This window comes from Pelophylax lessonae (assembly GCF_965119305.1).
Source record: "Pelophylax lessonae genome assembly, chromosome: 6".
In the NCBI taxonomy this organism is placed as follows: Eukaryota; Metazoa; Chordata; class Amphibia; order Anura; family Ranidae; genus Pelophylax; species Pelophylax lessonae.
This window is the reverse complement of record NC_138773.1, coordinates 189,604,378-189,628,732: the sequence shown is the minus strand read 5'-3', so window position 1 is coordinate 189,628,732 and position 24,355 is coordinate 189,604,378. Positions and strand designations below refer to the sequence as shown.

The 24,355-nt window shown below is 41.4% G+C and overlaps 1 protein-coding gene across 1 annotated transcript in view; it reads right to left on the bottom strand.

Moving 5' to 3' along the window:
- LOC309558694 (caspase-8-like) overlaps positions 1-24,355 on the bottom strand; it is a 156,328-nt gene that overhangs the window by 89,769 nt on the left and 42,204 nt on the right. Inside the window, exon 4 of the mRNA XM_082261752.1 lies at positions 16,738-16,876. Within this exon, the coding sequence (XP_082117878.1) occupies positions 16,738-16,876 (139 nt within the window). The remainder of the gene's footprint in view (positions 1-16,737; positions 16,877-24,355) is intronic.

Sequence of the window (24,355 nt, the reverse complement as noted above, 5' to 3'; positions counted from 1 at the left end):
GAGGGCCTCGTGTGATTTGTACCCATATGCGTTTTCTTATGTGTTTTTTTTTTCCATTTCTTTGCAGCCTCTTCTGCTCTTTGCCACCACCACCACCACCACCGTGTTTGTGCCATTAGGTAAGTGTTTGGAGGGCCTCGTGTGATTTGTACCCATATGCGTTTTCTTATGTGTTTTTTTTTTTTCCATTTCTTTGCAGCCTCTTCTGCTCTTTGCCCACTACTACCACCACCACCACCACCACCACCACCAAGTCTGTTTGTGCCATTAGGTAAGTGTGTTCTGTAACTGTTCACTAATTATACTGTATATGAAGAGCAATCTGCAAATCCTGTTTTTTCTGTTTTCTCTTTTGTCATTTCAGATTTAGGAGTTTGGGGCTCTTTGCTGCTGCTGGACAGCCAGATTCTCTGCCCACCTCGTGCTCCCATGGCCCCACCCACTGGAAGGATGAGAAGGGGCAGGGTGGCCAGGGTGGCCAGGGGGGGCAGGGGGGGCAGGGTGGGCAGATCGTCTGGCTCTGGTGTGAGGGAGGCTCCAGCTGTATCCATGAGGGAGTCCACCATCCCCATCCCGGAGGAGGAAGCCGGGGGAGGTGGTAACACACCAAGTGGACAAGCTGGCTCTTCTGACAGTAGTCCTGGAGCGGGTCCGTCCACCAGAGTCAGCTTGTCCACATTATCCCGGCTTCCCCGTTTCACCCACAATCAGTGCTGTGCCCTGGTCCACGCCTATATGGCCAGATATCAGGCGATACATGGGACCAGGGCCGCGTCTTACTCAGTAACAGAGAAGAACAGATTGTGGGATGAAATCCGGGATGCTGTAAATGCACTGGGTGAAGCACCTCGCCACCGTGACAGTGTGCGGAAGAAGGTCAACGACATCTGTGGGTCCGTTCGGAAGAAGCTAATTGCATGGGCTGCGGAGGGTCTTTATGACCGACAAGGTCGGCTGGATGAACGTGCACGAAGTTCTCTCTGGGATTATCAATTACCTTTCTTGAACATCATAGGACCTGATACCATCTTTACCAGAGAGGACTTAGATTCGGATGCTTTGCACCGAGGTAGGATATTATCTTGGATGTCAATTGTGTGAGTTGTTTGGAAAAGATTAACTACTATCCTATGTGTGACATTAATAGAATGTGATACTTGCCCTTCCAATTGTCCTTTTTTTGTTTTCCCCAACCTGCAATTTGTTCATCTGTAGCACGGATCTCAGCCCCTCCACAGCCCATGCAGCTTGGCGAACCAGACGGACTCACAGGTGTTGACATCAGTGCTGACCCTCCTCCTGGTAGGTCCAATATCATACTGTGCCAAACAATGTAGATGTTTTTTTTTTTCCAAGATAGCTCATATTGCTATGTCCTTTACAGAAGATCCGCAGCAGGGAACACACCCAGTGCAGCTAGGCCTGGAGGAAGGTGTTGGTATGTCTAGCCAAATAATGTTTTTTGGAATCTTATTAACCCCATTAACACACATGTTTTTTCTTATGAAAGAGTGTTGCCTTTTAGATGTTTACCCTGCAAAACACAGTTGACAGCATTAATGGGTGCCATCATTAGTAGGCAGACCAAGCCTTCTTAACCTTTGGGAGGGTTTAGCAAGTGTTCTATGAGCCCAGGAAAGCACTTTTGAATGTTTGGCCTCAATGCTTCATTCATGAAGCTAGGAGGGCAATCTGGCCATAATCATTACTGACTAAGGTTATGTACTAAACATGTTTTTTTTTTGTTTTTAAAAGAACATCAGGCCCCTCTTGACGTTGCAGCTGGAGTTGGATCAGGAGCTGGCGACGATTCTGCATCCAGTGCTGTGGTATGTGATATAAGGGAACAAGGTGCACATGTAACATTTCAATGGTAGCATTGATTTTGGACTAGATGTGGCTTACATTGTGTGTGTTAAATTAGTGCTATGACATTCTGACGATGCACCAGCACAACAAGAGTTCTATCTTGAACATCAGGGAATTATGTTATAATTTGGTGTGCCACTAATGTTCCAAAAACATCCAGGATCTTTAAAGTCCGGCCAGTCTTTGATTTTCCAGGTCCAAATTCATGGGTATCGTTTGGTTGGGTTGTCCTGTAGCCGATTGATGGCAAGATTTTAGACAACATACGTAGATGTATAAAGTCATTGGTGTAGTAACAGATTTACCAAAAGCATAAACAACCTACCACACCAGGGTTAATTGGGAACACCTTCATGTTGAATCTTTTTTGCCTTTGTCATATTAGTCCTACCAATATAATATGTACCCATTATCAGAAGTGTTGCTAGCTTGGATAATCTTACAATGAACAAGTACTCATTAGAAGCACATCAAACTTTTCAACGTTCTGCTTGGGGTGTTAAGTTGTCAAACTAATCTGAAATATTTAGTCATGATGTTTGATAATGATTTGGTCTATTTATTCTGCTTTCAGGTAGCCTTAGATGCAGAGGGATTGTCACCTACCCAACTTCGTCCATCTATGCTGGATGTAGCCGAGAGGCTGCTTGATGAGTTTCGGATCCAAAATGAGTTAAGGAGGCGTACTCAGCAATCTACTGAGGCAGTACGTCTGCTCGGGCTCATACAGGAATCTGTAGCAACAATGGTACAGGTTCACCAGGATATGGTACAGGTTCAACAGGATATGCGTAACAGCTTGGTAAGTTTAGCAGACCAGCATCAACGGGATCGGCAAAGTGTTGACACTCAGGTGCTGGCCACACGCCAATGCCTGTTTGGATCTGAAGATGCCCCATTGGCAGAGCCCTCCCAAACATCTCACTCACCTGCCACTGCAGGTTGTGGTAGTGGGAGGGTAATGCCAGTGTTGGCCACTTGTCAGGCAGCTGGGGATGGGACAATTCCTCCTGTAGCCACTCCTAGCACTTCACACTCCGTTCGGACTCCCACACCCCTCAATGAGCAATCCTCCTGCACAACCTCAATGCGCACTGGTTCCACAGTACCCCTTCCACCTGACTACATTCCCTCCACACCTTTATCACTTCACTCCTCCCCAGGCTGTTCTTCTTTTTTGTCACCAATGCGACATGTCGTTTGCCCCCGCACCGTGGACCACAACAACCAATCAACCACCACTCCCCACACATCTTCACAACCCTTGCACCACCAGCAGCATCAAATAGCCTCGGAGCAGCAACTATCCCATCTCATGTTAATGGCACACGTTGCCCAAATTCTTAGGCTGACCCCAGAGCAGATGAGACTATTGGCACAACATCTTCTGTCTGGGACATTTCCAAGGTTCAACACCCTGCATCATCAGCAGCCTCAGACACAAGATATGATCCTAATGGGCCACTTGACCACAACTCTACAGCTAACCCCAGACCAGATGGAACTATTGGCCCACCATTTGATGGCAGGAACCTTAACAGTGCTCACCACACTGCTTCAGGCACCACCACCAACTTAATTTTTTGTTTTTTTGTTTAATTTGGTTTAGTTTTGTTAATGATTGTTACATTGGCCAATTTGTTGGGCCATTTTTTTGTTTAATTTGAGGGTGGCACAATATGATTTATTATAGTGCTTTTTTTGGGGATGAAATAAAATTTTATGCAAAATGATTAGTTTGTGTTTGCTCTTTGGTTTTTTAGGAGTGTTGGTGGCCAAGTAATGGCCCTGGTTAATGTAGGCATTTATACACACGTGCTTCTCGATCTCCAAACATATGATTTCATGTAAATTTAGATAACCCAATGTTCACATAACGACCCAAGAAAAGGTCTCCCTTCAAATGTAGCTTCAAAACAAGTCTCAAGGCTAACATAAACCAAAGCCAACATACTAACAATTACAGACCACACCACTCGACTAAACAAATACAACACAAAAGACATTAGATGTGTACACCAAAAAGAAAACTTGGGTAATAAAATAAATGTTTTAATAACACATGTGGGTGTCTACCAACTGTAGCGTACAAAAAATATATTACAATATATAATAGAATGAACTAAATTGCCAATGTAACATTTGTGTTGCAAAGAGCAACATACTTTAATTTTATTTAGATAAACATATTTTATGTGTTTTAAAAAATTTTTTGAGGTTTTCACTAAAACAAGTCTTTTTTGTAAACATTTTTGTTTTTTTCCGTTGCCAAAAACAACAAGGCTTTTTTGTAAACATTTTTGGTTTTGTTTGTTACCAAAAACAACAAGTCTTTTTTGTAAACATTTTTGGTTTTGTTTGTTACCAAAAACAACAAGGCTTTTTTGTAAACATTTTTGGTTTTGTTTGTTACCAAAAACAACAAGGCTTTTTTGTAAACATTTTTGGTTTAGTTTGTTACCAAAAACAAGGCTTTTTTGTAAACATTTTTGGTTTTGTTTGTTACCAAAAACAACAAGGCTTTTTTGTAAACATTTTTGGTTTAGTTTGTTACCAAAAACAACAAGGCTTTTTTGTAAACATTTTTGGTTTAGTTTGTTACCAAAAACAACAAGGCTTTTTTGTAAACATTTTTGGTTTTGTTTGTTACCAAAAACAACAAGGCTTTTTTGTAAACATTTTTGGTTTAGTTTGTTACCAAAAACAACAAGGCTTTTTTGTAAACATTTTTGGTTTAGTTTGTTACCAAAAACAACAAGGCAACATATTTTATGTGTTTTAAAAATTTTTTTGAGGTTTTCACTAAAACAAGTCTTTTTTGTAAACATTTTTGTTTTTTTCCGTTGCCAAAAACAACAAGGCTTTTTTGTAAACATTTTTGGATTTGTTTGTTACCAAAAACAACAAGTCTTTTTTGTAAACATTTTTGGTTTTGTTTGTTACCAAAAACAACAAGGCTTTTTTGTAAACATTTTTGGTTTTGTTTGTTACCAAAAACAACAAGGCTTTTTTGTAAACATTTTTGGTTTAGTTTGTTACCAAAAACAACAAGGCTTTTTTGTAAACATTTTTGGTTTTGTTTGTTACCAAAAACAACAAGGCTTTTTTGTAAACATTTTTGGTTTTGTTTGTTACCAAAAACAAGGCTTTTTTTATTTTTATATTTTTTTGGGTCCCAAAAAAAGGGTTTTTTTTAATTTTTATATTTTTTTTGGTTGCCAAAAACAAGGCTTTTTTTTTTTTTTTTTTTTTTTTGGGTCCCAAAAAAAGGGTTTTTTTTAATTTTTATATTTTTTTTTGTTGCCAAAAACAAGGCTTTTTTTTTTTATTTTTTTTTGGGTCCCAAAAAAAGGGGTTTTTTTTAATTTTTATATTTTTTTTGGTTGCCAAAAACAAGGCTTTTTTTTTTTTATTTTTTTTTTGGTCCCAAAAAAAGGGTTTTTTTTAAATTTTTATATTTTTTTTGGTTGCCAAAAACAAGGCTTTTTTTTTTTTTTTTTTTTGGGTCCCAAAAAAAAGGGTTTTTAATTTTTTTTTTTTAATTATAATTTTTTTTTTTAAGGGAGAAATGTCACATTGCTGGGTACAATAACAAAACCAATGAAAAAAAACTATGATCTTTTTAACGGGGTGACATTCCTCACAAATGGCTCCTTTGGGTCTGGAGCAACCCCCGAAATGTTTTCTAAAACTAGAATTCGGTCAATACACCATGTCACATACTCCAAAAGGTCCTCATAGGTGAGGTGGGTGTGCCCTGGGTAGAAAAAGACATAACAATTAGTTTTAGCCAAAATGATCCAAACAACGATTGTAATTAATGTGCCTCAACAAATATGCTTAGGAGTCTATTGTTTGGCTTTTATCAACACTCTGAAGCAAATATGCTAAATTGCTGTTGTAAACCTTGAACTCAAACTTTCACAGCAAATTGGTCAAAAGGTTACATAAGATGGCTTGGAATGTTAGTAGCAGTTCCACCAAAGCTAAGTAAAAGGCTTTTCTTCATGTCAACACAAGCAATCATTTAGAAGAATGTAAGGTGTTTTGGGTTCAATTGGTCAACACGATACATGTGCACACATTTATCTCTATCACCATTGGAGTTTGTGTAGCGTTCTCTCTCCCTCTTACTGTCTATAGATTGAACCTGACACATAGTAGAGACTTACCCTTTGGAATTCGGAGGGCCAGTTCTGGCCGGAGGAGATATGTCTGCTCCCCTTTATGTTTTTCCGCCATCCCAGCTGTGTTAAGAGAAAATAAAAAATGTATCTAAAAATCGAATCACGCTAACTGTAGGTTACGCAGTCATGAAAACGCTCTAACACCCACTCATTACCCCTCCACATTTCCCTGACAGTTAGATTTAGACTTTGATATGGTGGTGATGCAGATTTGTACAGTGCAAGCGTCATTCTACTGGGTGAAGCTTGTAGCGTTAAGGATACGTACTCCCTGCTTTGGTGCTGATTGTGTTTTTCGGATGTTTTTTGTGCCTCAGCCCTGCCTGTTCTAAGTGTTGGAAACATATCATTTTGGGAGGGCTGCGGAAAACTAATCAGGTTAGACTTACACTCTCTAGGTTTTTGGGGACAAGAGAAATAACAATCCTCCTTTTTACATGGCCCCTGTACACACCTCTAGGCACCTCCCTCCTGTTGTTTGACCCCACAGCAGGCAGCTTGCTATGGAGGCACATGAGATGAAGCCAAGCACCCTGTGCCTGTTCAGGCACTAGGCTGTGAGCCAGCCTTGCCCCCCTCCCTTCCAATGGTCTCAATGATTAGGAGTGACAGCATCAGGAGGCAATATTGGCATGCTGTCACCTCAGTTAAGGAGGAGGGGGAGTCTGTTCCAGACAAGTATTAGTGCAAAAATTTGGACCGTAAAAAATGGTCCCAGTAAGTCTTAGGGGGAATATGCACACCTATCACTTGGAATACTAATGCATAGAATGCATTCACATAAAGAACCTGCTGCCTTTAGAACAACTTGAAGCCTGAGCGGGGACATACACAGTTAGCATTTCTCCACTTACTAAGTAGACACATTACTGGAAAAGCACACAACTTACCATCATCAGGTTTTTTTTGGGCCCCTGAAGTGGATGGCGTGGCTGGCTCTGGAGAAACTGCACAAAAAGAACACAAATTGTGAACTGGAATGTGGTACATTACCGAGGAAGAGTATTTATGAAAGATTGTCAAACACACATTTTCAGTGTTGACTAAATCAGGACATGATTAAATTACAATGTCCACAAAATATTTACAAGTACAAAGCACACCATTTCCAATGTAGAGAAACTAACACCAATTTAGAATAGGGTGGCTTGAGATAACTTACAAAAGATAACATGTCCTGTAAAGCTCCCCAAAACCACCTTTCAAACATGAAGGTTAAGCAAGAGTGTTTCATGACCAACCTTCCTGTCACATATAGCAAAACTACACTTGCTTAGACTCCAACTTAGATTATCCTAGATACACATCATCCTAGCACACACAATTCATGTGAGAATCTAATTTTAGGTACTTACAGACTAGTTCAGGGGAGCCTGGAGTGGGGGAGGATGGGGGAGACCCTACATGGGGGGATGGTGTCCCTTCATGGGGGGATGGCGTCGTATCTCCTAGAAACACAAAGACACAAATACAATCCTTGAACCAAAGCTATTTGATAAAGGCACACAGAAAGTAGTTGGGAAACATTGAAGGTAGTAGTTACTTTGGACTGGGTAAGCAGCGGCCCCTCTTCCCCAGTCCTCCACAACTAACATCCTCAATGTCAGCTGCTACATAACCCCAATGGCAAAATATAGATATTACAGCCCTTAGATTTCCCAGGACACATTGAACACACAAACACATGTAGAATACTTACTTCCCATTTGAGGAGAGCCCAGGTCCTCATCCGGTTCAGACCAATTGGCCTCTTCTTGGGCAACAATGTCTTCCTGGCCCGGATCCAGGCGACTTGGCCCTGCCTGAGGCTCCTCTCTTGCTGAAGTTACATCAACCACAAAAGAAAACAAAACAAACAATCATTCCTCCAAGTTCGACCTAATACACAACACACCAGCACATCCACATTACTTACAGTGGGCCTGAGAAGGCTGAGCCTCCACATCCTGATCACTGGTTTCTAAAATAAAAGAAAAACATTATATATTATTTATGGACACAAATAGGCAGTAACCTCTCATCATGCTAGCACCATACTCAATGCCCCTACAATTCAGAACATAGAAGTACACTTACACCAATGAGATGCATTGACCATGTTTTAAAACAGGAGGGCACCATGCAAATTAAGCGGGCGCCTAAGGCCTCGCACCTACAGGGGCCTTGCGGCCAGTGGCGGAGCACCAACATTTCGAAGGGCGCAGTCAGGGAAATCTCCCAAATAAAAGATTGCTTTCAATCCTCGGATCAAAAAGTTGCAGCAGTGTGCTGCAGTCCCTTCACTGCGTCTGCCAGGTGTCTGTTGTCCGCTGACACTTACTCCTCCTTCTCTGCCTGGGGATTGGCCGTCTGATCATGTTATCCTAAGATGTGGAGGAATCGGTAGGTGTGTACCTGCACCAGTAGGAAGTGACTGGCCGGTCAACTCACTCTGCTATCATCAGTTGTTGCTCTGGGAGGAGAGCTCCGCCCTGGACCCGGAACATACAGGTAACCAGGCCCAGACTTGATATTTTGCAGGCTGGTCATAGATTTGTTGTGTCCACTATGCAAAGGGGTTGAGTAGCCCCAGGGAATTTGGAAGAGTCTGAAAATGGTTGGTGGAGGAGGAGGAGAAGAAGGCCCTGGGTGGCTGGGGGACAAGGAGAGGGCCCCTGGGGGTTTTCTAGAGGAGGAAAGATCCACAATGACGCCAGAGTCAATTGCCAAGGAAGAGAGTGGAGCTGAGCAAGTCCTGCCTATCTGACATGAAAGCCAAACATGGTGTAGATGGAGCCCTTTGCCCTACACAATGACAGCACCGGAGGTGGAAGGTGAGTGGTAGCGGGTATTTGACATTATAGAGCATATGGACTCTGTCCATTATTGGTAGTTTTGTTTGGAGTTGTCCTTTAGATGTTTAACTGTGTTGTTTTTGACCCGAGCTGTGAGGGACTGAGGTATGACAGCCCACTATGCTGAGACTTATAGTGCCCTAGAATGTTGAGGACTGAGGAATCCTTAGTCCCTAACAGAGGGCACTACAAGTCTTAGCATAGCAGGCAGTATTTCCTCATTCCCCTACAGAGAGCATTACAAGTCCAAGCAGGTAGCCTTCTGCAGTGGGACTTGTTGTGCCCTTGACTGTGGTGGACTGAGGAAGGGAAGTGTAAGAGGGTCTCTGTAAGCTCAGATTTATGGGGGAGTTTTGGGGACCACAGAGTTCCCTTTTACACCAGAGTCCACAGCTTCCCCCCTCAAATAATGGTTCCCAGAACTCTCCTTACATCAGAGTCTTCACACTTCCCTCTTACAGTGTAGTAAGTCTGGAGACTCCGATGTAAAGGGGGCTCTGTAAAATGTGATTAGAGATTTGAAATTTCTACCATTTTTATTTTCTACTTACGATCCACAATTTTCAGCTGCTCAAATGGCTCGCTGCCTCGTAAGGCATATTGGAGTGTGGCCGTCCTCCTCCTCCCCTTCTTCACCAAAAGCACAAGAGGGTGCCGGCCGTCCGCTTTGGCTAGAAGCAGAAGAAAAAAAAGAAACATAAAAAATACGAATGTACATAGTAGTATTAAAGGTTGTGAAGAGACACTTGATGGAGGTAGGAAAGGTAGGAGCGAGAGGGAGGGGGGGGGTGTGTTGGTATTAGTGTTGTTGCATAGCTAAACACATGTCCACCTACCCAAAAAATTGTAACCTATCTGGTCACATGTAATGTATATTTTTACTTACCGGAGATTTGCTCCACATCCTTTAGCAGGAGCCTGGGTGAGCGCCTTTTGGCATCACTCCAGGCCCGCTGCAGATCCACCATATCAGCCTGGAACTGAAATCTCCGCTGCAGCCTCATCCGGACACGACACATCATCTTGTGCTTTTGGTGAAGATGCATATTAATGCTATCATACCCCCAGAGGAGGAGGAGCTGTGGAAAGAGCAGTGTATGTTTGAGTCCAAGTATGTCCAAAATGGTCGTCTTTGAGATATTGTAGAACAAAGAATTCAATTTCTGGTGATACATATACATCGATGTCCAAATCTACCTCCATGACATAGGTTGCCCCACACTGGTGATTTCCTCTACATGATATAGCCATTTTCTCAATTGGCCTTTCATGACACAACCAGGGCCACCATCAGGGGGGGACAGGCAGTCACTGTATTTACAACCTTATTGCTGTCCATTTAGCAGGGTGCAAGTAACTTTACACACATGTAGCATAGGTATCAACTTTTGTCACCATGTTAAAAGGACAGCAGTATGGGTAGCATTACAGTGACTGTTATTAGTCCAGGCTCACTAAACTAGCCAATGCTTGGAAAAGCAAGCCATGCAGATTGCTTTTCAGGTCCCTTTTAACATGAGCTGTCTGATTGAGTGTGGCTGTTAATTTTTGACGCAGACCTGATAAGCCCCTCAATTCTCCTTTATGGAGTGTTATATGTAAATGGGATTGCTTCATTTGAGATGCAGATTTAAACTATGTATGGCCAGGCTGAAGGTACCCAAGTGGATTGCTCGATCACCTGGAGGACAACGTACAACCAGTCTGTCAGATTTTACACACACTTATCGCTAGCATCTCTTGTAGCCACTAGCAATAATCACTGTGTTTTCCTGGCAGGGGCAGCACCGGGTGAACACAATGGCTCCGCAGGAGGGTTTCCCCTGTCTGTGTTGATGGTGGAATCAAGGCAAAATGTTTTTCCTGCAAGCCACGGGACAAACAAAGATAGTTTTGTAATTAATCCATGATTTTGCCAAAATGGAAAAAAAAAGGTTTGCTTTGTATATTCTTAAGTTTGCTACATAACTAGAACATGTAACAGTGTTATATCATTGCATGAGATTTCCCCTCACTTCCTGTCTTGGTGTCACCACGACAGGAAATGAGGGAATCTCCCGTGGGGATATAGCCAGCAATTCTTTCCTTTTATATATACTATGGACATTATAAGGCAACAATTGCAAGCTATTTCCCCACAGTGATATTCCCCTCACTTCCTGTCTTGGTGACACTAAGACAGGAAGTGAGGGGAAATCTCATGCAATGATATCACCCTATTAGAAATTGGAGTTCCGTCTAAAAAGTATACATAAAGTAAGCACTTGGTTTCCAAAGTGGCAAAATTATGGAGGAGTTAAAACCCCATAGTGTGATCGGGGAATCTGACGGTGTGCTCCTACACTCCTCAATGTGTCTGTTCATTATGCTGTGCTGAATTATCCTTGATTCGCAATTCCTGCAAGAGTTGCACATGGTATGTGGGAGATGCGAATTTAAGGTGGCATAATTATCCACACAATCACACATAATCCTTTTTAAAGGTCCCCAGCAGAATTTGATGGCATAGTGGTTCACAGCAGTGCCATCAAATTCCAGTTAGATCTGTAAATTAACAAAGCAATGTGATCTGGGGGTGTATTTAACTTGCAATGGACACCCCCATTCATTATCATATGGCAGTGTGAGATGGGTGTGTTGGGAATGTGATCCATTAAGAAAAGTGATTATACACTCATGTGTTTCTTTTAGAGGTGATTTGTTCAAGGCAATCCTTTGAAGACATGACCATTCCAGATTTTTGGGATCACTGATTCCATCTCAGGTGAACCAATTAGCTGCTGTGTGCAGATCCAGCTTATGATGGTAAGAGTGTCAGACAAGACAAACGGTGCCGAGCTTGCAGTGTGTATGGATGTATGTAAGGCAATAATTTTTGGCATTATGCATTTAGGGAATATAATGTTTCTAATCTTGCATATATGAAAAGGGTCAATACATTTGTCTTTATCGAGACAGATTCCAAAGCGTCAGAGCAATCTGTCACAGATAATTGGGTTTCATTTTGTGTAAAAGTTGAAACGAATCAAATCTATCTATATACAGGCATAGCCCACTTTAAGTACACAATGGGACCAGGGCATGTATGTAAACTGAAAATGTACTTAAAGTGAAGCAATCCCTTTTTTCTTTTCTCAATGCATGAAAATACACCAGCTCCATTGTAAATTTTGGCCACATTGACATAGCCTTACTCCGAAACCATGTGGGAGCATGTTAAGGGGATCCAGGACTATGACACTCTATGACCTTACCTTACACACAAATGCCACAATTTCGGACGTGTAGAGCGCAGGAGCCATGATTGCGAGAGGGCCTGGACAATTTCCGGAAACGTGTGCACGCACCAAAAGTTTCGTTTCCGGTTTCATGTATAAATGTGAGAATGCGGGTTTGTATATTCGCGAATTCGCGAATAGTCACCATACACAACCATTAAGCATATTTAACTTAGAAAAAGAAATACAAATACATACATTTGTGGACACCAGAAAACTTTATTTAGACACATGAAGACATTTGTAAAAAAGATTGTAAACATGCTGTTTAATACACAAATACACAGCTCAAACATTTCACATGACATATTTTTGGCACAGTCTCCACAGTATCCCATTGAAGCCACAGATTTCTATTTTTCAAACAAAAACAACCTTTGTACAACATTTAGACCATATACATCGACAAAGAGCCCATAATCAACAGATGCATGTGCAGATTGACAGAATTATGTTAACAGCAATAAATACTTACAGAGAGTCAACACACAACACAGCCAAATCTCACCTCCATAAATAACAAAGGGCCACAAATGTGAACCATAAAGCATGTGACACACAAATATTTTGGACCTCTTCGTAGGTCAAATCTTTCCTGATGTCTGAGTGAGCTATATATAATCCAAGCAAACACACACCCAGAATGGTAACGCCCAGTCCAAAAATTAACTGTGTGTGTTTTGGAGCATGCTCAGTTGCCAAAACAAGGGAAATAGAAATGAGGAGGAGGAGAGAGACCTAAACTGCCCAAATCCATGTATGTATGTATGTAGGTGTGTATAGTATATGTGAATTGATAAAATTCTCTCTTCAAGTTTGCTAGTCATTATTTAGAATGTTTAGATACAGGAATACATACATATATATATACAATTACATGAGAGAGCGAGAGAGAGAGAAATATATATTTAGGGAAACAATTGAAACACACCTTTTGGGATTTGGGAAGTGAGATTGTGACGATTGAACAGATATGTAAGCCAACAATCTGACTCATCACTCATGAACATCCCTAAATTTGGCGTGGCAATTATATCAGGCGTTCTTATGTGCGTTTTGGCTGGCGTTTTCCCAGGCGTTTTGACATGCATTTTTTTGGGCAGGCATTGTTATATGAAATCACCTAAAAAAGCCCCAAAAACAGACCACAAACACCTACATGTGAACGTAGCCCGTTTGGGGGCGTTTGAGGGGGATTTGTCCAGCTCAAGGATCAACTCCCAAAACAGGCAAAAAATCCAATCCTATTCAGTTCAATGGCCCCTGTTCCCATGTGAGCATTTTGACGGCATGAGGAAAACACCCAACGCTCACTGAGAAATAGCACAATGATTAGGGAGTCTGCCTTCCTGCTGTAGGTTTGTAAGTTCGAATCCGGAAGGAGCCCTCTGTATGGGCAACACTTGGATATCTCCAATTCTCCAAATGTTGACATCATTAATTTTGTTCATGTTTGAAAAAGGCATGTGTATCAGCAAACTTTTAATCTAAAGACATGAACAAAATACAAAAGATGCCAGTCAATATGTAGCAATATTGTGAGCTAAAGCTCTATTTGTTTGTTGGGCATACTTTGCTAATTAGCCAAGTATGAGATATATATATATATATACCTTCAGTTAAATGTGTAGTAAAATGGTAACACTTGGCCATACCCATATGGAAGAAAATGTAGTATTTGCAATATATTTATAAAAAAATTCTTTGGAAACACATAAAATATTGTCAAAATTTTGACATTTCCTTGATATGTGTGAAATGCTAATAATCTTTCTTTGAAATATGTTTTACATCTATTTTTTTTCTATCTGAAGACCAATTCCCCAATGTAATATTTTGTGGGTTTTTTCAGATAATGTGGAGGTTCTATATAAACACTGTAGATTTGACTGCTATGATTTCTGAGTTAGCAGGAAAGGTGTATGGAATGTGATGGTGTTTACTAAGGGATCCCTTGTTGGAAGTGTGCATGTTTTTCCAATTCCGCCGGTTTTTGCCATTTTCTATGGGCGAGACAGCGGATTTCCAAGCGGTATTCAAAAAAAATTTGACCCAAAACCGCGCTGGCGAAATTTTTTGAGCCTATTTGGCGTTGCGCATGCGCACATTCGCGCGTTCGCAGCTCGAGGCTGGAGGAGCTGTTTAACCTTTCTACACTTTCGCAGATATCTCTCTTTCTAAGTCAGTTTTTGACATTTTTTAAACGCAAGTCATCTCCAAATTGACTTCCACACCTTCCACAGTGATTTGGGATTTTTGGGGGTACAGGGGAAAATTTGGCTAAACTTTAGTCGAGCTTTTAGCTGGCGTGGTTTTAAGTCGCGCTCTGACCATATTGCATCTTAATGAATCTCACACTAGGCGCTATTTTCCGCCCGCCGTTCTTTGAATGCCAATTTCAGACTTAAATAATCGCCGGTTCGCAAAATCCCGCCGAAACGCCAATTCGCCGTACTATGAATCAGGCCCACTGTCTCACGTTGAAGGCTTTGTTCTGCCTGGGCCGCACCTGGTCATAAGACTTTATCCGGATCCTGGGCCCATAACCTGTTGCAGAGTGCGATCACTGGGTGCAGCGGAGTCCATTCAGATCAGACATTGTGGAGTAAACAGGAACTTGCTTCTTTATTGGAACATAACACAGGAATCAAACATGTCACCTTCTTATTGTAATAAGAACAACAGAACAGGGAGAGATAACCAACAAGTACAGTGCAGTGTACAGGAAATACACATCATAGAAAATGCATAGCATATCACTAAGCATTAGCGACATCTAGTGTCCTATTTATGAACTGCAATAGACTAATCTGCTAAGCTGAAAGCTGTTGTATCTCCAACATAGAATGCATTAGGATAAAAAACCTTCTGACTTTACAACTCCTTTAAGTCATCAGTTGAATGGGACTACCTACTGCTAGCTAAGACAATAACATAATAGACATAGTTGCCTAATATTTCTGTAAATGTGACTGCAGGCTGTTGGCCTTTTGTGAATACATAAACTGGATTGTAAACATATCCTACAGATCATTTTCCAATACCTTGTCATAGATGTTATTCAACATATGAAATCCTTAAAAGAGTAGTATGACCAAAGCTTTTTTGTCCACACTTCTCTTGTGGGCCACAGGAGTATTCTCCTGTGATCCAAAATCAGCTAGCAGAGGGCTAAAGCAGAGTTTTGGCTGACCTTGGTCCCGGCTCTGGAAGGATCTGGACACTAATGCCGGGATCCACCCAGATGCCTTATTGGCCCACTCCCTCCTCAGCCCTGGGCTCAAGTGAGTGCAGAGTAGAGATCGGTGACCAATAGTCACTGTTCTATGTTCAGAGGGGATCAAGAACTGAGCAATCAGTGGTCATTAGATTGCTTAGTTCTTTGGCTTAAAGTTGGTGGGGGGACAGCAGACTGGTGCTGCAGCAGTATGTATGTTTTTGTCTTTTTTATTCCCCCACTTCTCCTTTTTTACAATTTTTTTAAACTTAAAAAAGGGATTGTACTTCATGTATACACATGTATACTTTTAACCACTTGCCGACCGCTCACATGGAGCGTACTGTGGCAAAGTGGCTTGTTCCCGTCCAGCGACGTAGACCTACGTCGCTGGACTCCTCCCCCTGTAGGCGGCGCTCCCGCTGTTTTCATTCACAGCGGGAGTCGGGCCAGGGGAGGAGCGGCGGCGATCCCCACTGCTCTGCCCCGATCGTCGGGGAATCGAGTGAGGAGATCCGCCCGCTTGTGTAAACAGAGAGGGCGGATCTCCTAAGTGACAGGGACTGACAGATCGGAGTGTTCAGCATAGCTGAACATCCGATCTGTCCTTCTGTCACTCAGTCACCTCCCCCCCCACACGTCAGTAAGCACCAGGCATACATTAACCCCTCCCTCTCCAATAAAATTAACCCCTTCACTGCCAGTGTCATTTTTACAGTAACAGTGCATATTTATAGCACTGATTACTGCAGTAATGTCACTGGTATCCCCAAAAGTGTCAAAAATGTCAGTCAAGGGTCCGATCTGTCCGCCGCAATGTCTCAGTCCTGCAAAAAAAAAAAAGCAGATCACCGCCATTACGCGTTAAAAAAAAAACACCAAAAATGACAGAAATCTTTCGCTTAGTTAGTAAACGCAATAACTTTTGCGCAAACCAATCAAAATACGCTTATCGTGATTTTTTTTTTACCAAACATAGGTAGCAGAAAACAAATTGGGCAATTATTTTAAAAAAATTTGATTTTTACATTTTTTTGGGGGGAATTTCATATAAAAAAATGTTAAAAATAATGTTATTTTTTCAAAATAAACGCTCTTTTTTTTGTTTATAGCACAAAAAGTAAAAAGCGCACTGGTGATCAAATACCACCAAAAGAAAGCTGTGTTTGTGGGAAAAAAAGGACGTAAATTTTGTTTGGGTATGGCGTCGCACAACCGCGCAATTGTCAGTTAAATTCGCACAGCGCCGAATCGCAAAAAGTGGCCTGGACGTAAGACAGCAAAATCCTCCGGTGGTAAAGTGGTTAAATAAGTTTAGCTGCACTGAGAAATTTTAAATGAATTACAGATACCTCGATTTTCATATGATTGAATTCTCTGACGGAGGTCTTCGCGGCCAATTACAGCTAAAGTTCCTTTTAATTTTTCCAAGTTACTTTCACTCAAAAATACATCTCTTTCCATTTCAGTAAGCACATCCAACATATATACCTTAGCAATAAAAACATAAAAAAGGACCAAATTATTTTAAATATAGATATGAGTTTTAAGTATACAATTTTTTTACTTTAGATTGCAAATGATGCTCTAATTTAAGGTATGCAGGAAGATACAGTATAAAACAAAATGCTGGAAACTTAAAATATCTATAAAATTCAAGTGTTTGTCTGCAATCCACCAAATCCAGTCCTGTAATCAATTTGGCAGGGCTAAATATTCACAACCCAATGGATTTTATTCTTAAATAAAAACCTGCCAACTTCTCCCATGAACGAAATCTAAAATCTGGTCCTTTAAACCAGCTGTAAAATGCCACTCATGTCAGTGAGTAAGGAGGTAAGGACGTTCAACCTTTTATTCAAATGGGAGTGATGTCCATAAGAGTCAGGGTTAGAGGGGGAGTGAATGGATCTTCACAGCATATTGGGAAACTTTTACAGATTACATCATCACGTCTGCAAAATCTCTGTTTGGGCACATTGACACAAAAGTAAAACTGATTACACAGTATAAAAGTGTATTTTTGTGACCCATACATACAGTAATTGTGAAGTGGAAGGAAAATTATAAATGGTTTTCAAACTGTTTTACAAATAAATATGTGAAAAGTGTGGCCTGCATTTGTATTCAGCACCCCTGAGTCAATACTTTGTAGAACCACCTTTTTGTTGCAATTACAACTGCAAGTCTTTGCCAGCTTTGCACATCTAGAGAGTGACATTTTTGCCCATTCTTCTTTGCATAATAGCTCAAGCTCTGCCAGATTGGATGGAGAGCATCTGTGAACAGCAATTTTTCAAGTTTTGCCACAGATTCTCAATTGGGATTAGGTCTGGACTTTGACTGGACCATTCTAAAACATGAATATGCTTTGATCTAAATCATTCCATTGTAGCTATGGCTGTATGGTTAGGGTCATTGACCTGCTGGAAGGTGAACCTCCGACCCAGTCTCAAGTCTTTTGCAGACTCTAACAGGTTTTCTTCTAAGATTGCCCTGTATTTGGCTCCATCCATCTTCCCATTAACTCTGACCAGCTTCCCTGTCCCTGCTAAAGAAACCATCCCTACAACATGATGCTGCGACCGTCATATTTTACAGTAAGGATGGTGTGTTCAGTGGGATGTGCAGTGTTCGTTTTCTGCCACACATAGCGTTTTGCTTTTAGGCCAAAAAGTAAAATTTTGGTCTCATCTGACCACAGCACCATCTTCCACATGTTTGCTGTGTCCTCTACATGCTTTTTTCAAACTGAAAATAAAACTTCTTATGGCTTTCTTTCAACAATGGCTTTCTTCTTGCCACTCTTCCAGAAAAGCCAGATTTGTGAAGTTCATGACTAATAGTTGTCCTGTGGACAGATTCTCCCAACTGAGCTGTGGATCTCTGCAGTAGAGATGTATAGAACTGTTCGCCGGCGAACAGTTCCCGGCGAACTTAGCATGTTCGCGTTCGCCGCTGCCGGCGAACATATGCGATGTTCGGTCCGCCCCCCATAAGACATCATTGAGGCAAACTTTGACCCTGAACTTTACAGTCAGCAGACACATTTCCAGCCAATCAGCATACCTCCCTCCCACACCCTCCCACCTCCTATAAATAAGCAAGGGCAGCATCCATCTTAGATCATTCTGAAGCAGTGTGTGTAGTGAGAGTAGGGAGAGCTGCTGCTGCTGCTGCTGCTGCTGCTGCTGCTGCTGTTAAGCTAGGGACAGTTAGTCAGTGTTCCTGGTCTTGCAGTGTTCTTGGTCCACTACTGCTGTAATATCAGCACCCCAAAAAGCCCTTCTAAGGGCTGGTATTTGTGTTTTTTTTTTTTATATATATATATATATATATATATATATATATATATATATATACCTAGCGTCCCCAAAAGCCCTTTTAAGGGCTGGTAATTGAGTTGTTTCTTCTTATATATATATATATCTTTATCTATCTAGTGTCCCCAAAAGCCCTTTTAAGGGCTGGTAATTGAGGATTTTTTTTATTTATATATATATACATATATATATATATATATAGTGTCCCCAAAAGCCCTTTTAAGGGCTGGTAAGGTAATAGAGTTTTTTCTTTATATATATATCTATATATATCTATTGTACACTGCAGTTGCCTGCCCGCTGGGTGTGAGAGGCCACAGACCTACCACAGACTGTACTGTGTGCACACCACACTCATTTCGGGTGGCACAGGCACAGTACCTTGCATTTTAAAAAATATTTTTTTTTTCCTCTGTCATAATTGCAGTGAGTGCTGTGTCAGGTCCACAGAGTGCACTGTACCCACTGCAGTGCACTGCCTACCACTGATATATATACGGTGGCACAGCATCTTGTTGCAATAAATTGAAAAAAAAAAAAATATTTTTTAATATTGCAGTTGCCTGGGCTGCCAGTTACTGTCAGGTCCACAGAGTGTACTGTGCCCACTGCAGTGCCACTGTGTGCCCACCCACCACTGATATATAAGGTGGCACAGCAGCTTGCAAAGTAAAAAAAAATATATATTTTTTTTAATTGCAGTTGCCTGGGTGCCAGTGACTGCTGTCAGGTCCACAGAGAGTGTACTGTGCCACTGCCCACCCACCACTGATATATAAGGTGGCACAGCAGCTTGCAAAGTAAAATAAAATATATTTTTTTAAAATTGCAGTTGCCTGGGTGCCAGTGACTGCTGTCAGGTCCACAGAGAGTGTACTGTGCCACTGCCCACCCACCACTGATATATAAGGTGGCACAGCAGCTTGCAAAGTAAAATAAAATATATATTTTTTAAAATTGCAGTTGCCTGGGTGCCAGTGACTGCTGTCAGGTCCACAGAGAGTGTACTGTGCCACTGCCCACCCACCACTGATATATAAGGTGGCACAGCAGCTTGCAAAGTAAAAAAAAATATATATTTTTTTAAATTGCAGTTGCCTGGGTGCCAGTGACTGCTGTCAGGTCCACAGAGAGTGTACTGTGCCACTGCCCACCCACCACTGATATATAAAGTGGCACAGCAGCTTGCAAAGTAAAAAAATATATATATATTTTTTAAATTGCAGTTGCCTGGGTGCCAGTGACTGCTGTCAGGTCCACAGAGAGTGTACTGTGCCACTGCCCACCCACCACTGATATATAAAGTGGCACAGCAGCTTGCAAAGTAAAAAAATATATATATATTTTTTAAATTGCAGTTGCCTGGGTGCCAGTGACTGCTGTCAGGTCCACAGAGAGTGTACTGTGCCACTGCCCACCCACCACTGATATATATGCCTGCAAGAGAAAAAGCCAGCCGCAGAGAAGCCGTATTCCTGAAAATATAAGAAAAATGCTGTTTTTTAGGGGTTCTTGACATGCTACAGAGCTGAAACTTGACAGGTACACTTTTTAGACCCCCCAGACACTAAATACAAAAAATGACATGCCTGCCTAAAAAAATGCCCGCTAAATGCCTGCAAGAGCAAAAGCCAGCCGCAGAGAAGCCGTATTACTGAAAATATAATAAAAATGCTGTTTTTTAGGGGTTCTGGACATGCTACAGAGCTGAAACTTGACAGGTACACTTTTTAGACCCCCCAGACACTAAATACAAAAAATTACATGCCTGCCTAAAAAAATGCCCGCTAAATGCCTGCAAGAGAAAAAGCCAGCCGCAGAGAAGCCATATTCCTGAAAATATAAGAAAAATGCTGCTTTTTAGGGGTTCTGGACATGCTACAGAGCTGAAACTTGACAGGTACACTTTTTAGACCCCCCAGACACTAAATACAAAAAATGACATGCCTGCCTAAAAAAATGCCCGATAAATGCCTGCAAGAGAAAAAGTCAGCCGCAGAGAAGCCATATTCCTGAAAATTTAAGACAAATGCTGTTTTTTAGGGGTTCTGGACATGCTACAGAGCTGAAACTTCACAGGTACACTTTTTAGACCCCCCAGATGCTAAATCCAAAGAAATTTTTTATTTTTATTTTTTTTTAATTTTTCATATAATTGGCTCTCTATAAAAAAATTATAATTTTTAAGAACTTTTTTTTGCGTGATCCCTCTCCGGCATGCCACAGTCCAGGTGTTAGTCCCCTTGAAACAACTTTTCCATCACTATTGTGGCCAGAAAGAGTCCCTGTGTGTTTTAAAATTCGCCTGCCTATTGAAGTCTATGGCGGTTCGCCCGGTTCGCCGGTTCGCGAACATTTGCCGATGTTCGCGTTCGCCGTTCGCGAACGGCGAATTTTAGGTTCGCGACATCACTACGCTCCTCCAGAGTTACCATAGGCCTCTTGGCTGCTTCTCTGATTAATGCTCTCCTTGCCTGGTCTGTCAGTTTAGGTGGATGGCCATGTCTTGGTAGGTTTGCAGTTTTGCCATACTCTTTCCATTTTCAGATCATGGATTGAACAGTGCTCCCCGAGATGTTCAAAGTTTGGGATATATCTTAAAACCTAACCCTGCTTTAAACTTCTCCACAACTTTTTCCCTGACCTGTCTGATGTGTTCCTTTGCCTTCATGATGCTGTTGGTTCACTAAGGTTCTCTAACAAACCTCTGGGGGTATCACAGAACAGCTGTACTTATATTGAGATTAAATTACACACAGGAAGACTCTATTTAATAATTAGGTGACTTCTTTAGGCAATTGGTTCCAATTGGTTTTAGTTAGGGGTATCACAGTAAAGAGGGCTGAATACAAATACATGCCACACTTTTCAGATATTTATTTGTAAATAAGTTTGAAAACCATTTATCATTTTCCTTCCACTTCACAAATTAGTGCCACTTTGTGTTAGTCTATCACATAAAATGCCAATAAAATAAATTTACGTTTTTGGTTGTAACATGACAAAATGTAGAAAATTTCAAGGGGTGTGAATACTTTTTCAAGACACTGTAGTCATGTATTCTAGAGCCATGGGAAAATGCAACATTTGGTCCTGGGTGATAGGGTGATTTTAGAGCTAACCACTCCAGGTTAGTGAAGTCAGTGAGTGCCATATGAAGCGGCCCAGGTCTATGTTATGTTTTATGACGGAGTTATGGAGTCAGTGTCGCTGGCCGCTGAGGACGTCCTATTAGACAAAACTCCTAGGGTGGAGTTTAGCACACTGATGTTATATGCTGCTACCTCTGTCCAAGCAGCAGTGTCTCTTGTAAGTTGAGCTGCCTTGTTTTAGTCTTATTTTATGGTAGGTAATTTTAGTTTCAGTTGTGCTCCTGACTATTGTTCGATCCAAACCTTCTAAAATCTAAAACTAATGCCAAAATCACTCTCCCTCCTATAAAGAAAAATATTGTCTAATCAATGCATCTGTATAGTCTCTGTACAGGAGAATGATTCAGTCCCTTAACGGAACCTCTAATATGCTGGAAGCTATAGATGTTAATCTTTAGATTAGTGTCACAAACTAATAAATATTTCACTTAAAAAAAATATTTTATTATAATAGCTCATACAAATTGTTATAAATGGAGTGTGGCTTAACTTTGTTTTGTTTGTCATTTTTGCGTTGGAGGGGTTGGCAGCATTATTTACATTTTTGCTTGGGCCTTTTCCAAAAAGGTACAAATCCTCCAAATAATTTTTTTATAAAAGTACAATTGATAAAAAGACAATTGTTGTAAAGGAGTGTGATCAACAGACAGAACCAATCAATAACCATGAACAAATAAAGAACATATGAAATCTTATTCACTTGTAAACCATGTGAACTTATGTGTAAACGATCGATATAAAAAGTATAATCGGTGTGCACAACCAATCAATAAAACGTAGCACCCTCTAGTGTGCAGTCTTGGGTAGGAAAATGTATTTTTGACTCATTGTAGTTGTGTGAGTCTGTAAATGGGTCAGGTTACTGTAGGTAAGGCTGGGGGACTCTCCAGGTCAGGCCTCTGGTACCTCCCCCTGTCTCTAGAGACTTGGAGAAGTTTCTATGAGCTAGTCAGTGGAGGTCAGGAGGTACTGATTTATGAGAATATGGTCATTCCCCAGGCAGGAGGCCTGGCAGAGTGGCAGGATAAGCCCATAAATATTGTGGGGCCTGGCCAGCAGAGGAGTCAGGGGGAAGATGGAGTGAGAAAGATGTGTCGTGTAGCCTGGGAGGGGACCCCAGGGCTGAGGGGGGCTCTGCCTCCAGGCTTGGAGCTAAGGAAAGAAGGAAGAAGGACAGAGGGATCTCCACTACCTTACCGTCTCTTTCAGAAGACACCCTGGCCAGCAGGAAGTTTGAACTGTAGTCACTTCTGAAGCAGCAGAATTTCCATGGACTGAGTGAGTACCTTTACACCCCCAGGGCCTAGACAGGAGTTGGCTGCCCAATGCAATATCAGGAAAGCACTCAGGGATACTGCCACCAACCTAAACCCAAGCCCTTGTCCTGGGACATTTAACCAAATGGGCTGGTATTTCCAAGAGAGGAGACATAGAGCTTCTACAAGTTGGGACTTTGCTAAAATTCCACCCAGGTGACACAGAGCTCCTAGAAGGGGGGTTTATTTGTTAAGTCCAAAAAGACTGTTGCTGTTCCAGAGGGAATGCAGTCAAGGATATGTGCATTTTTGTGGTGTGCATAGAGAAGGAAGTTGTCCTCATTGTTGATTTTTAGTTCAAGTTGGGCATCCCATAATCCCTATACACCAGTGTTTCTCAACTCCGGTCCTCAGGGCACACTAACAGGCCAAATTTTAAGTATTACCTTGGGGAGATGCAGACTAGAAAACTGCAATCACTGAGCAGCAAATTATATCACCTGTGATGTATTTCAGTTTTCTTGCAAACCTGGCCTGTTAGTGTGCCCTGAGGACCGGAGTTGAGAAATCCTGCTATACACTATCCAAGTTTCTTTCCCCAATAAAACATCAAAAAAGCCCATAGATTGTTACCTTATCTCTGAATAAGAGTTGGAAATCCGTGTTCCCTGACTGTAAAGGAAAAGGGGGACCCAAAATCCAGCGGCCCTCTAGGGGTTATCGCTATAAAAAACATCAATAAAAATCAAGTTTATATACGTTCATATTTACTCATGATCCATGCAAGCCTATCCGTAACCAGTGTTGGATTTAAAATTTCAAGGAGAAATATAAATCCTGTGTCCCTAATGACATAGCAACAACGAAACATGTAGGGCTTTACAATAATGTAACAGGGACTGCTCTGTAAAGGGGGGCTGTAATGTAAAGGGGACTGCACTGTAATGTAAAGGGGGCTGTGATATAAAGGGGACTGCACTGTAATGATTACAGTGTCCCTTTACAGTGCAGCCCCTTGAGCTTTGGTTTAAAGTGGAATATCATGTTAGCTGCTGTAAATACCTGCATATCCATCAGATACACACCTGTATCAGCCATCTCGGATTCCAGATTGTTTTGAGGCTTCATTGGCCCTTGTAATAAAGACCTAGTTTTAAGTTGAGCATACACCTATTGGGGGATTCTTAGTGGCAGTCCAGTGTGCGCTTTTCTGTATTAATAGTTCTCCTTGGAATTTTA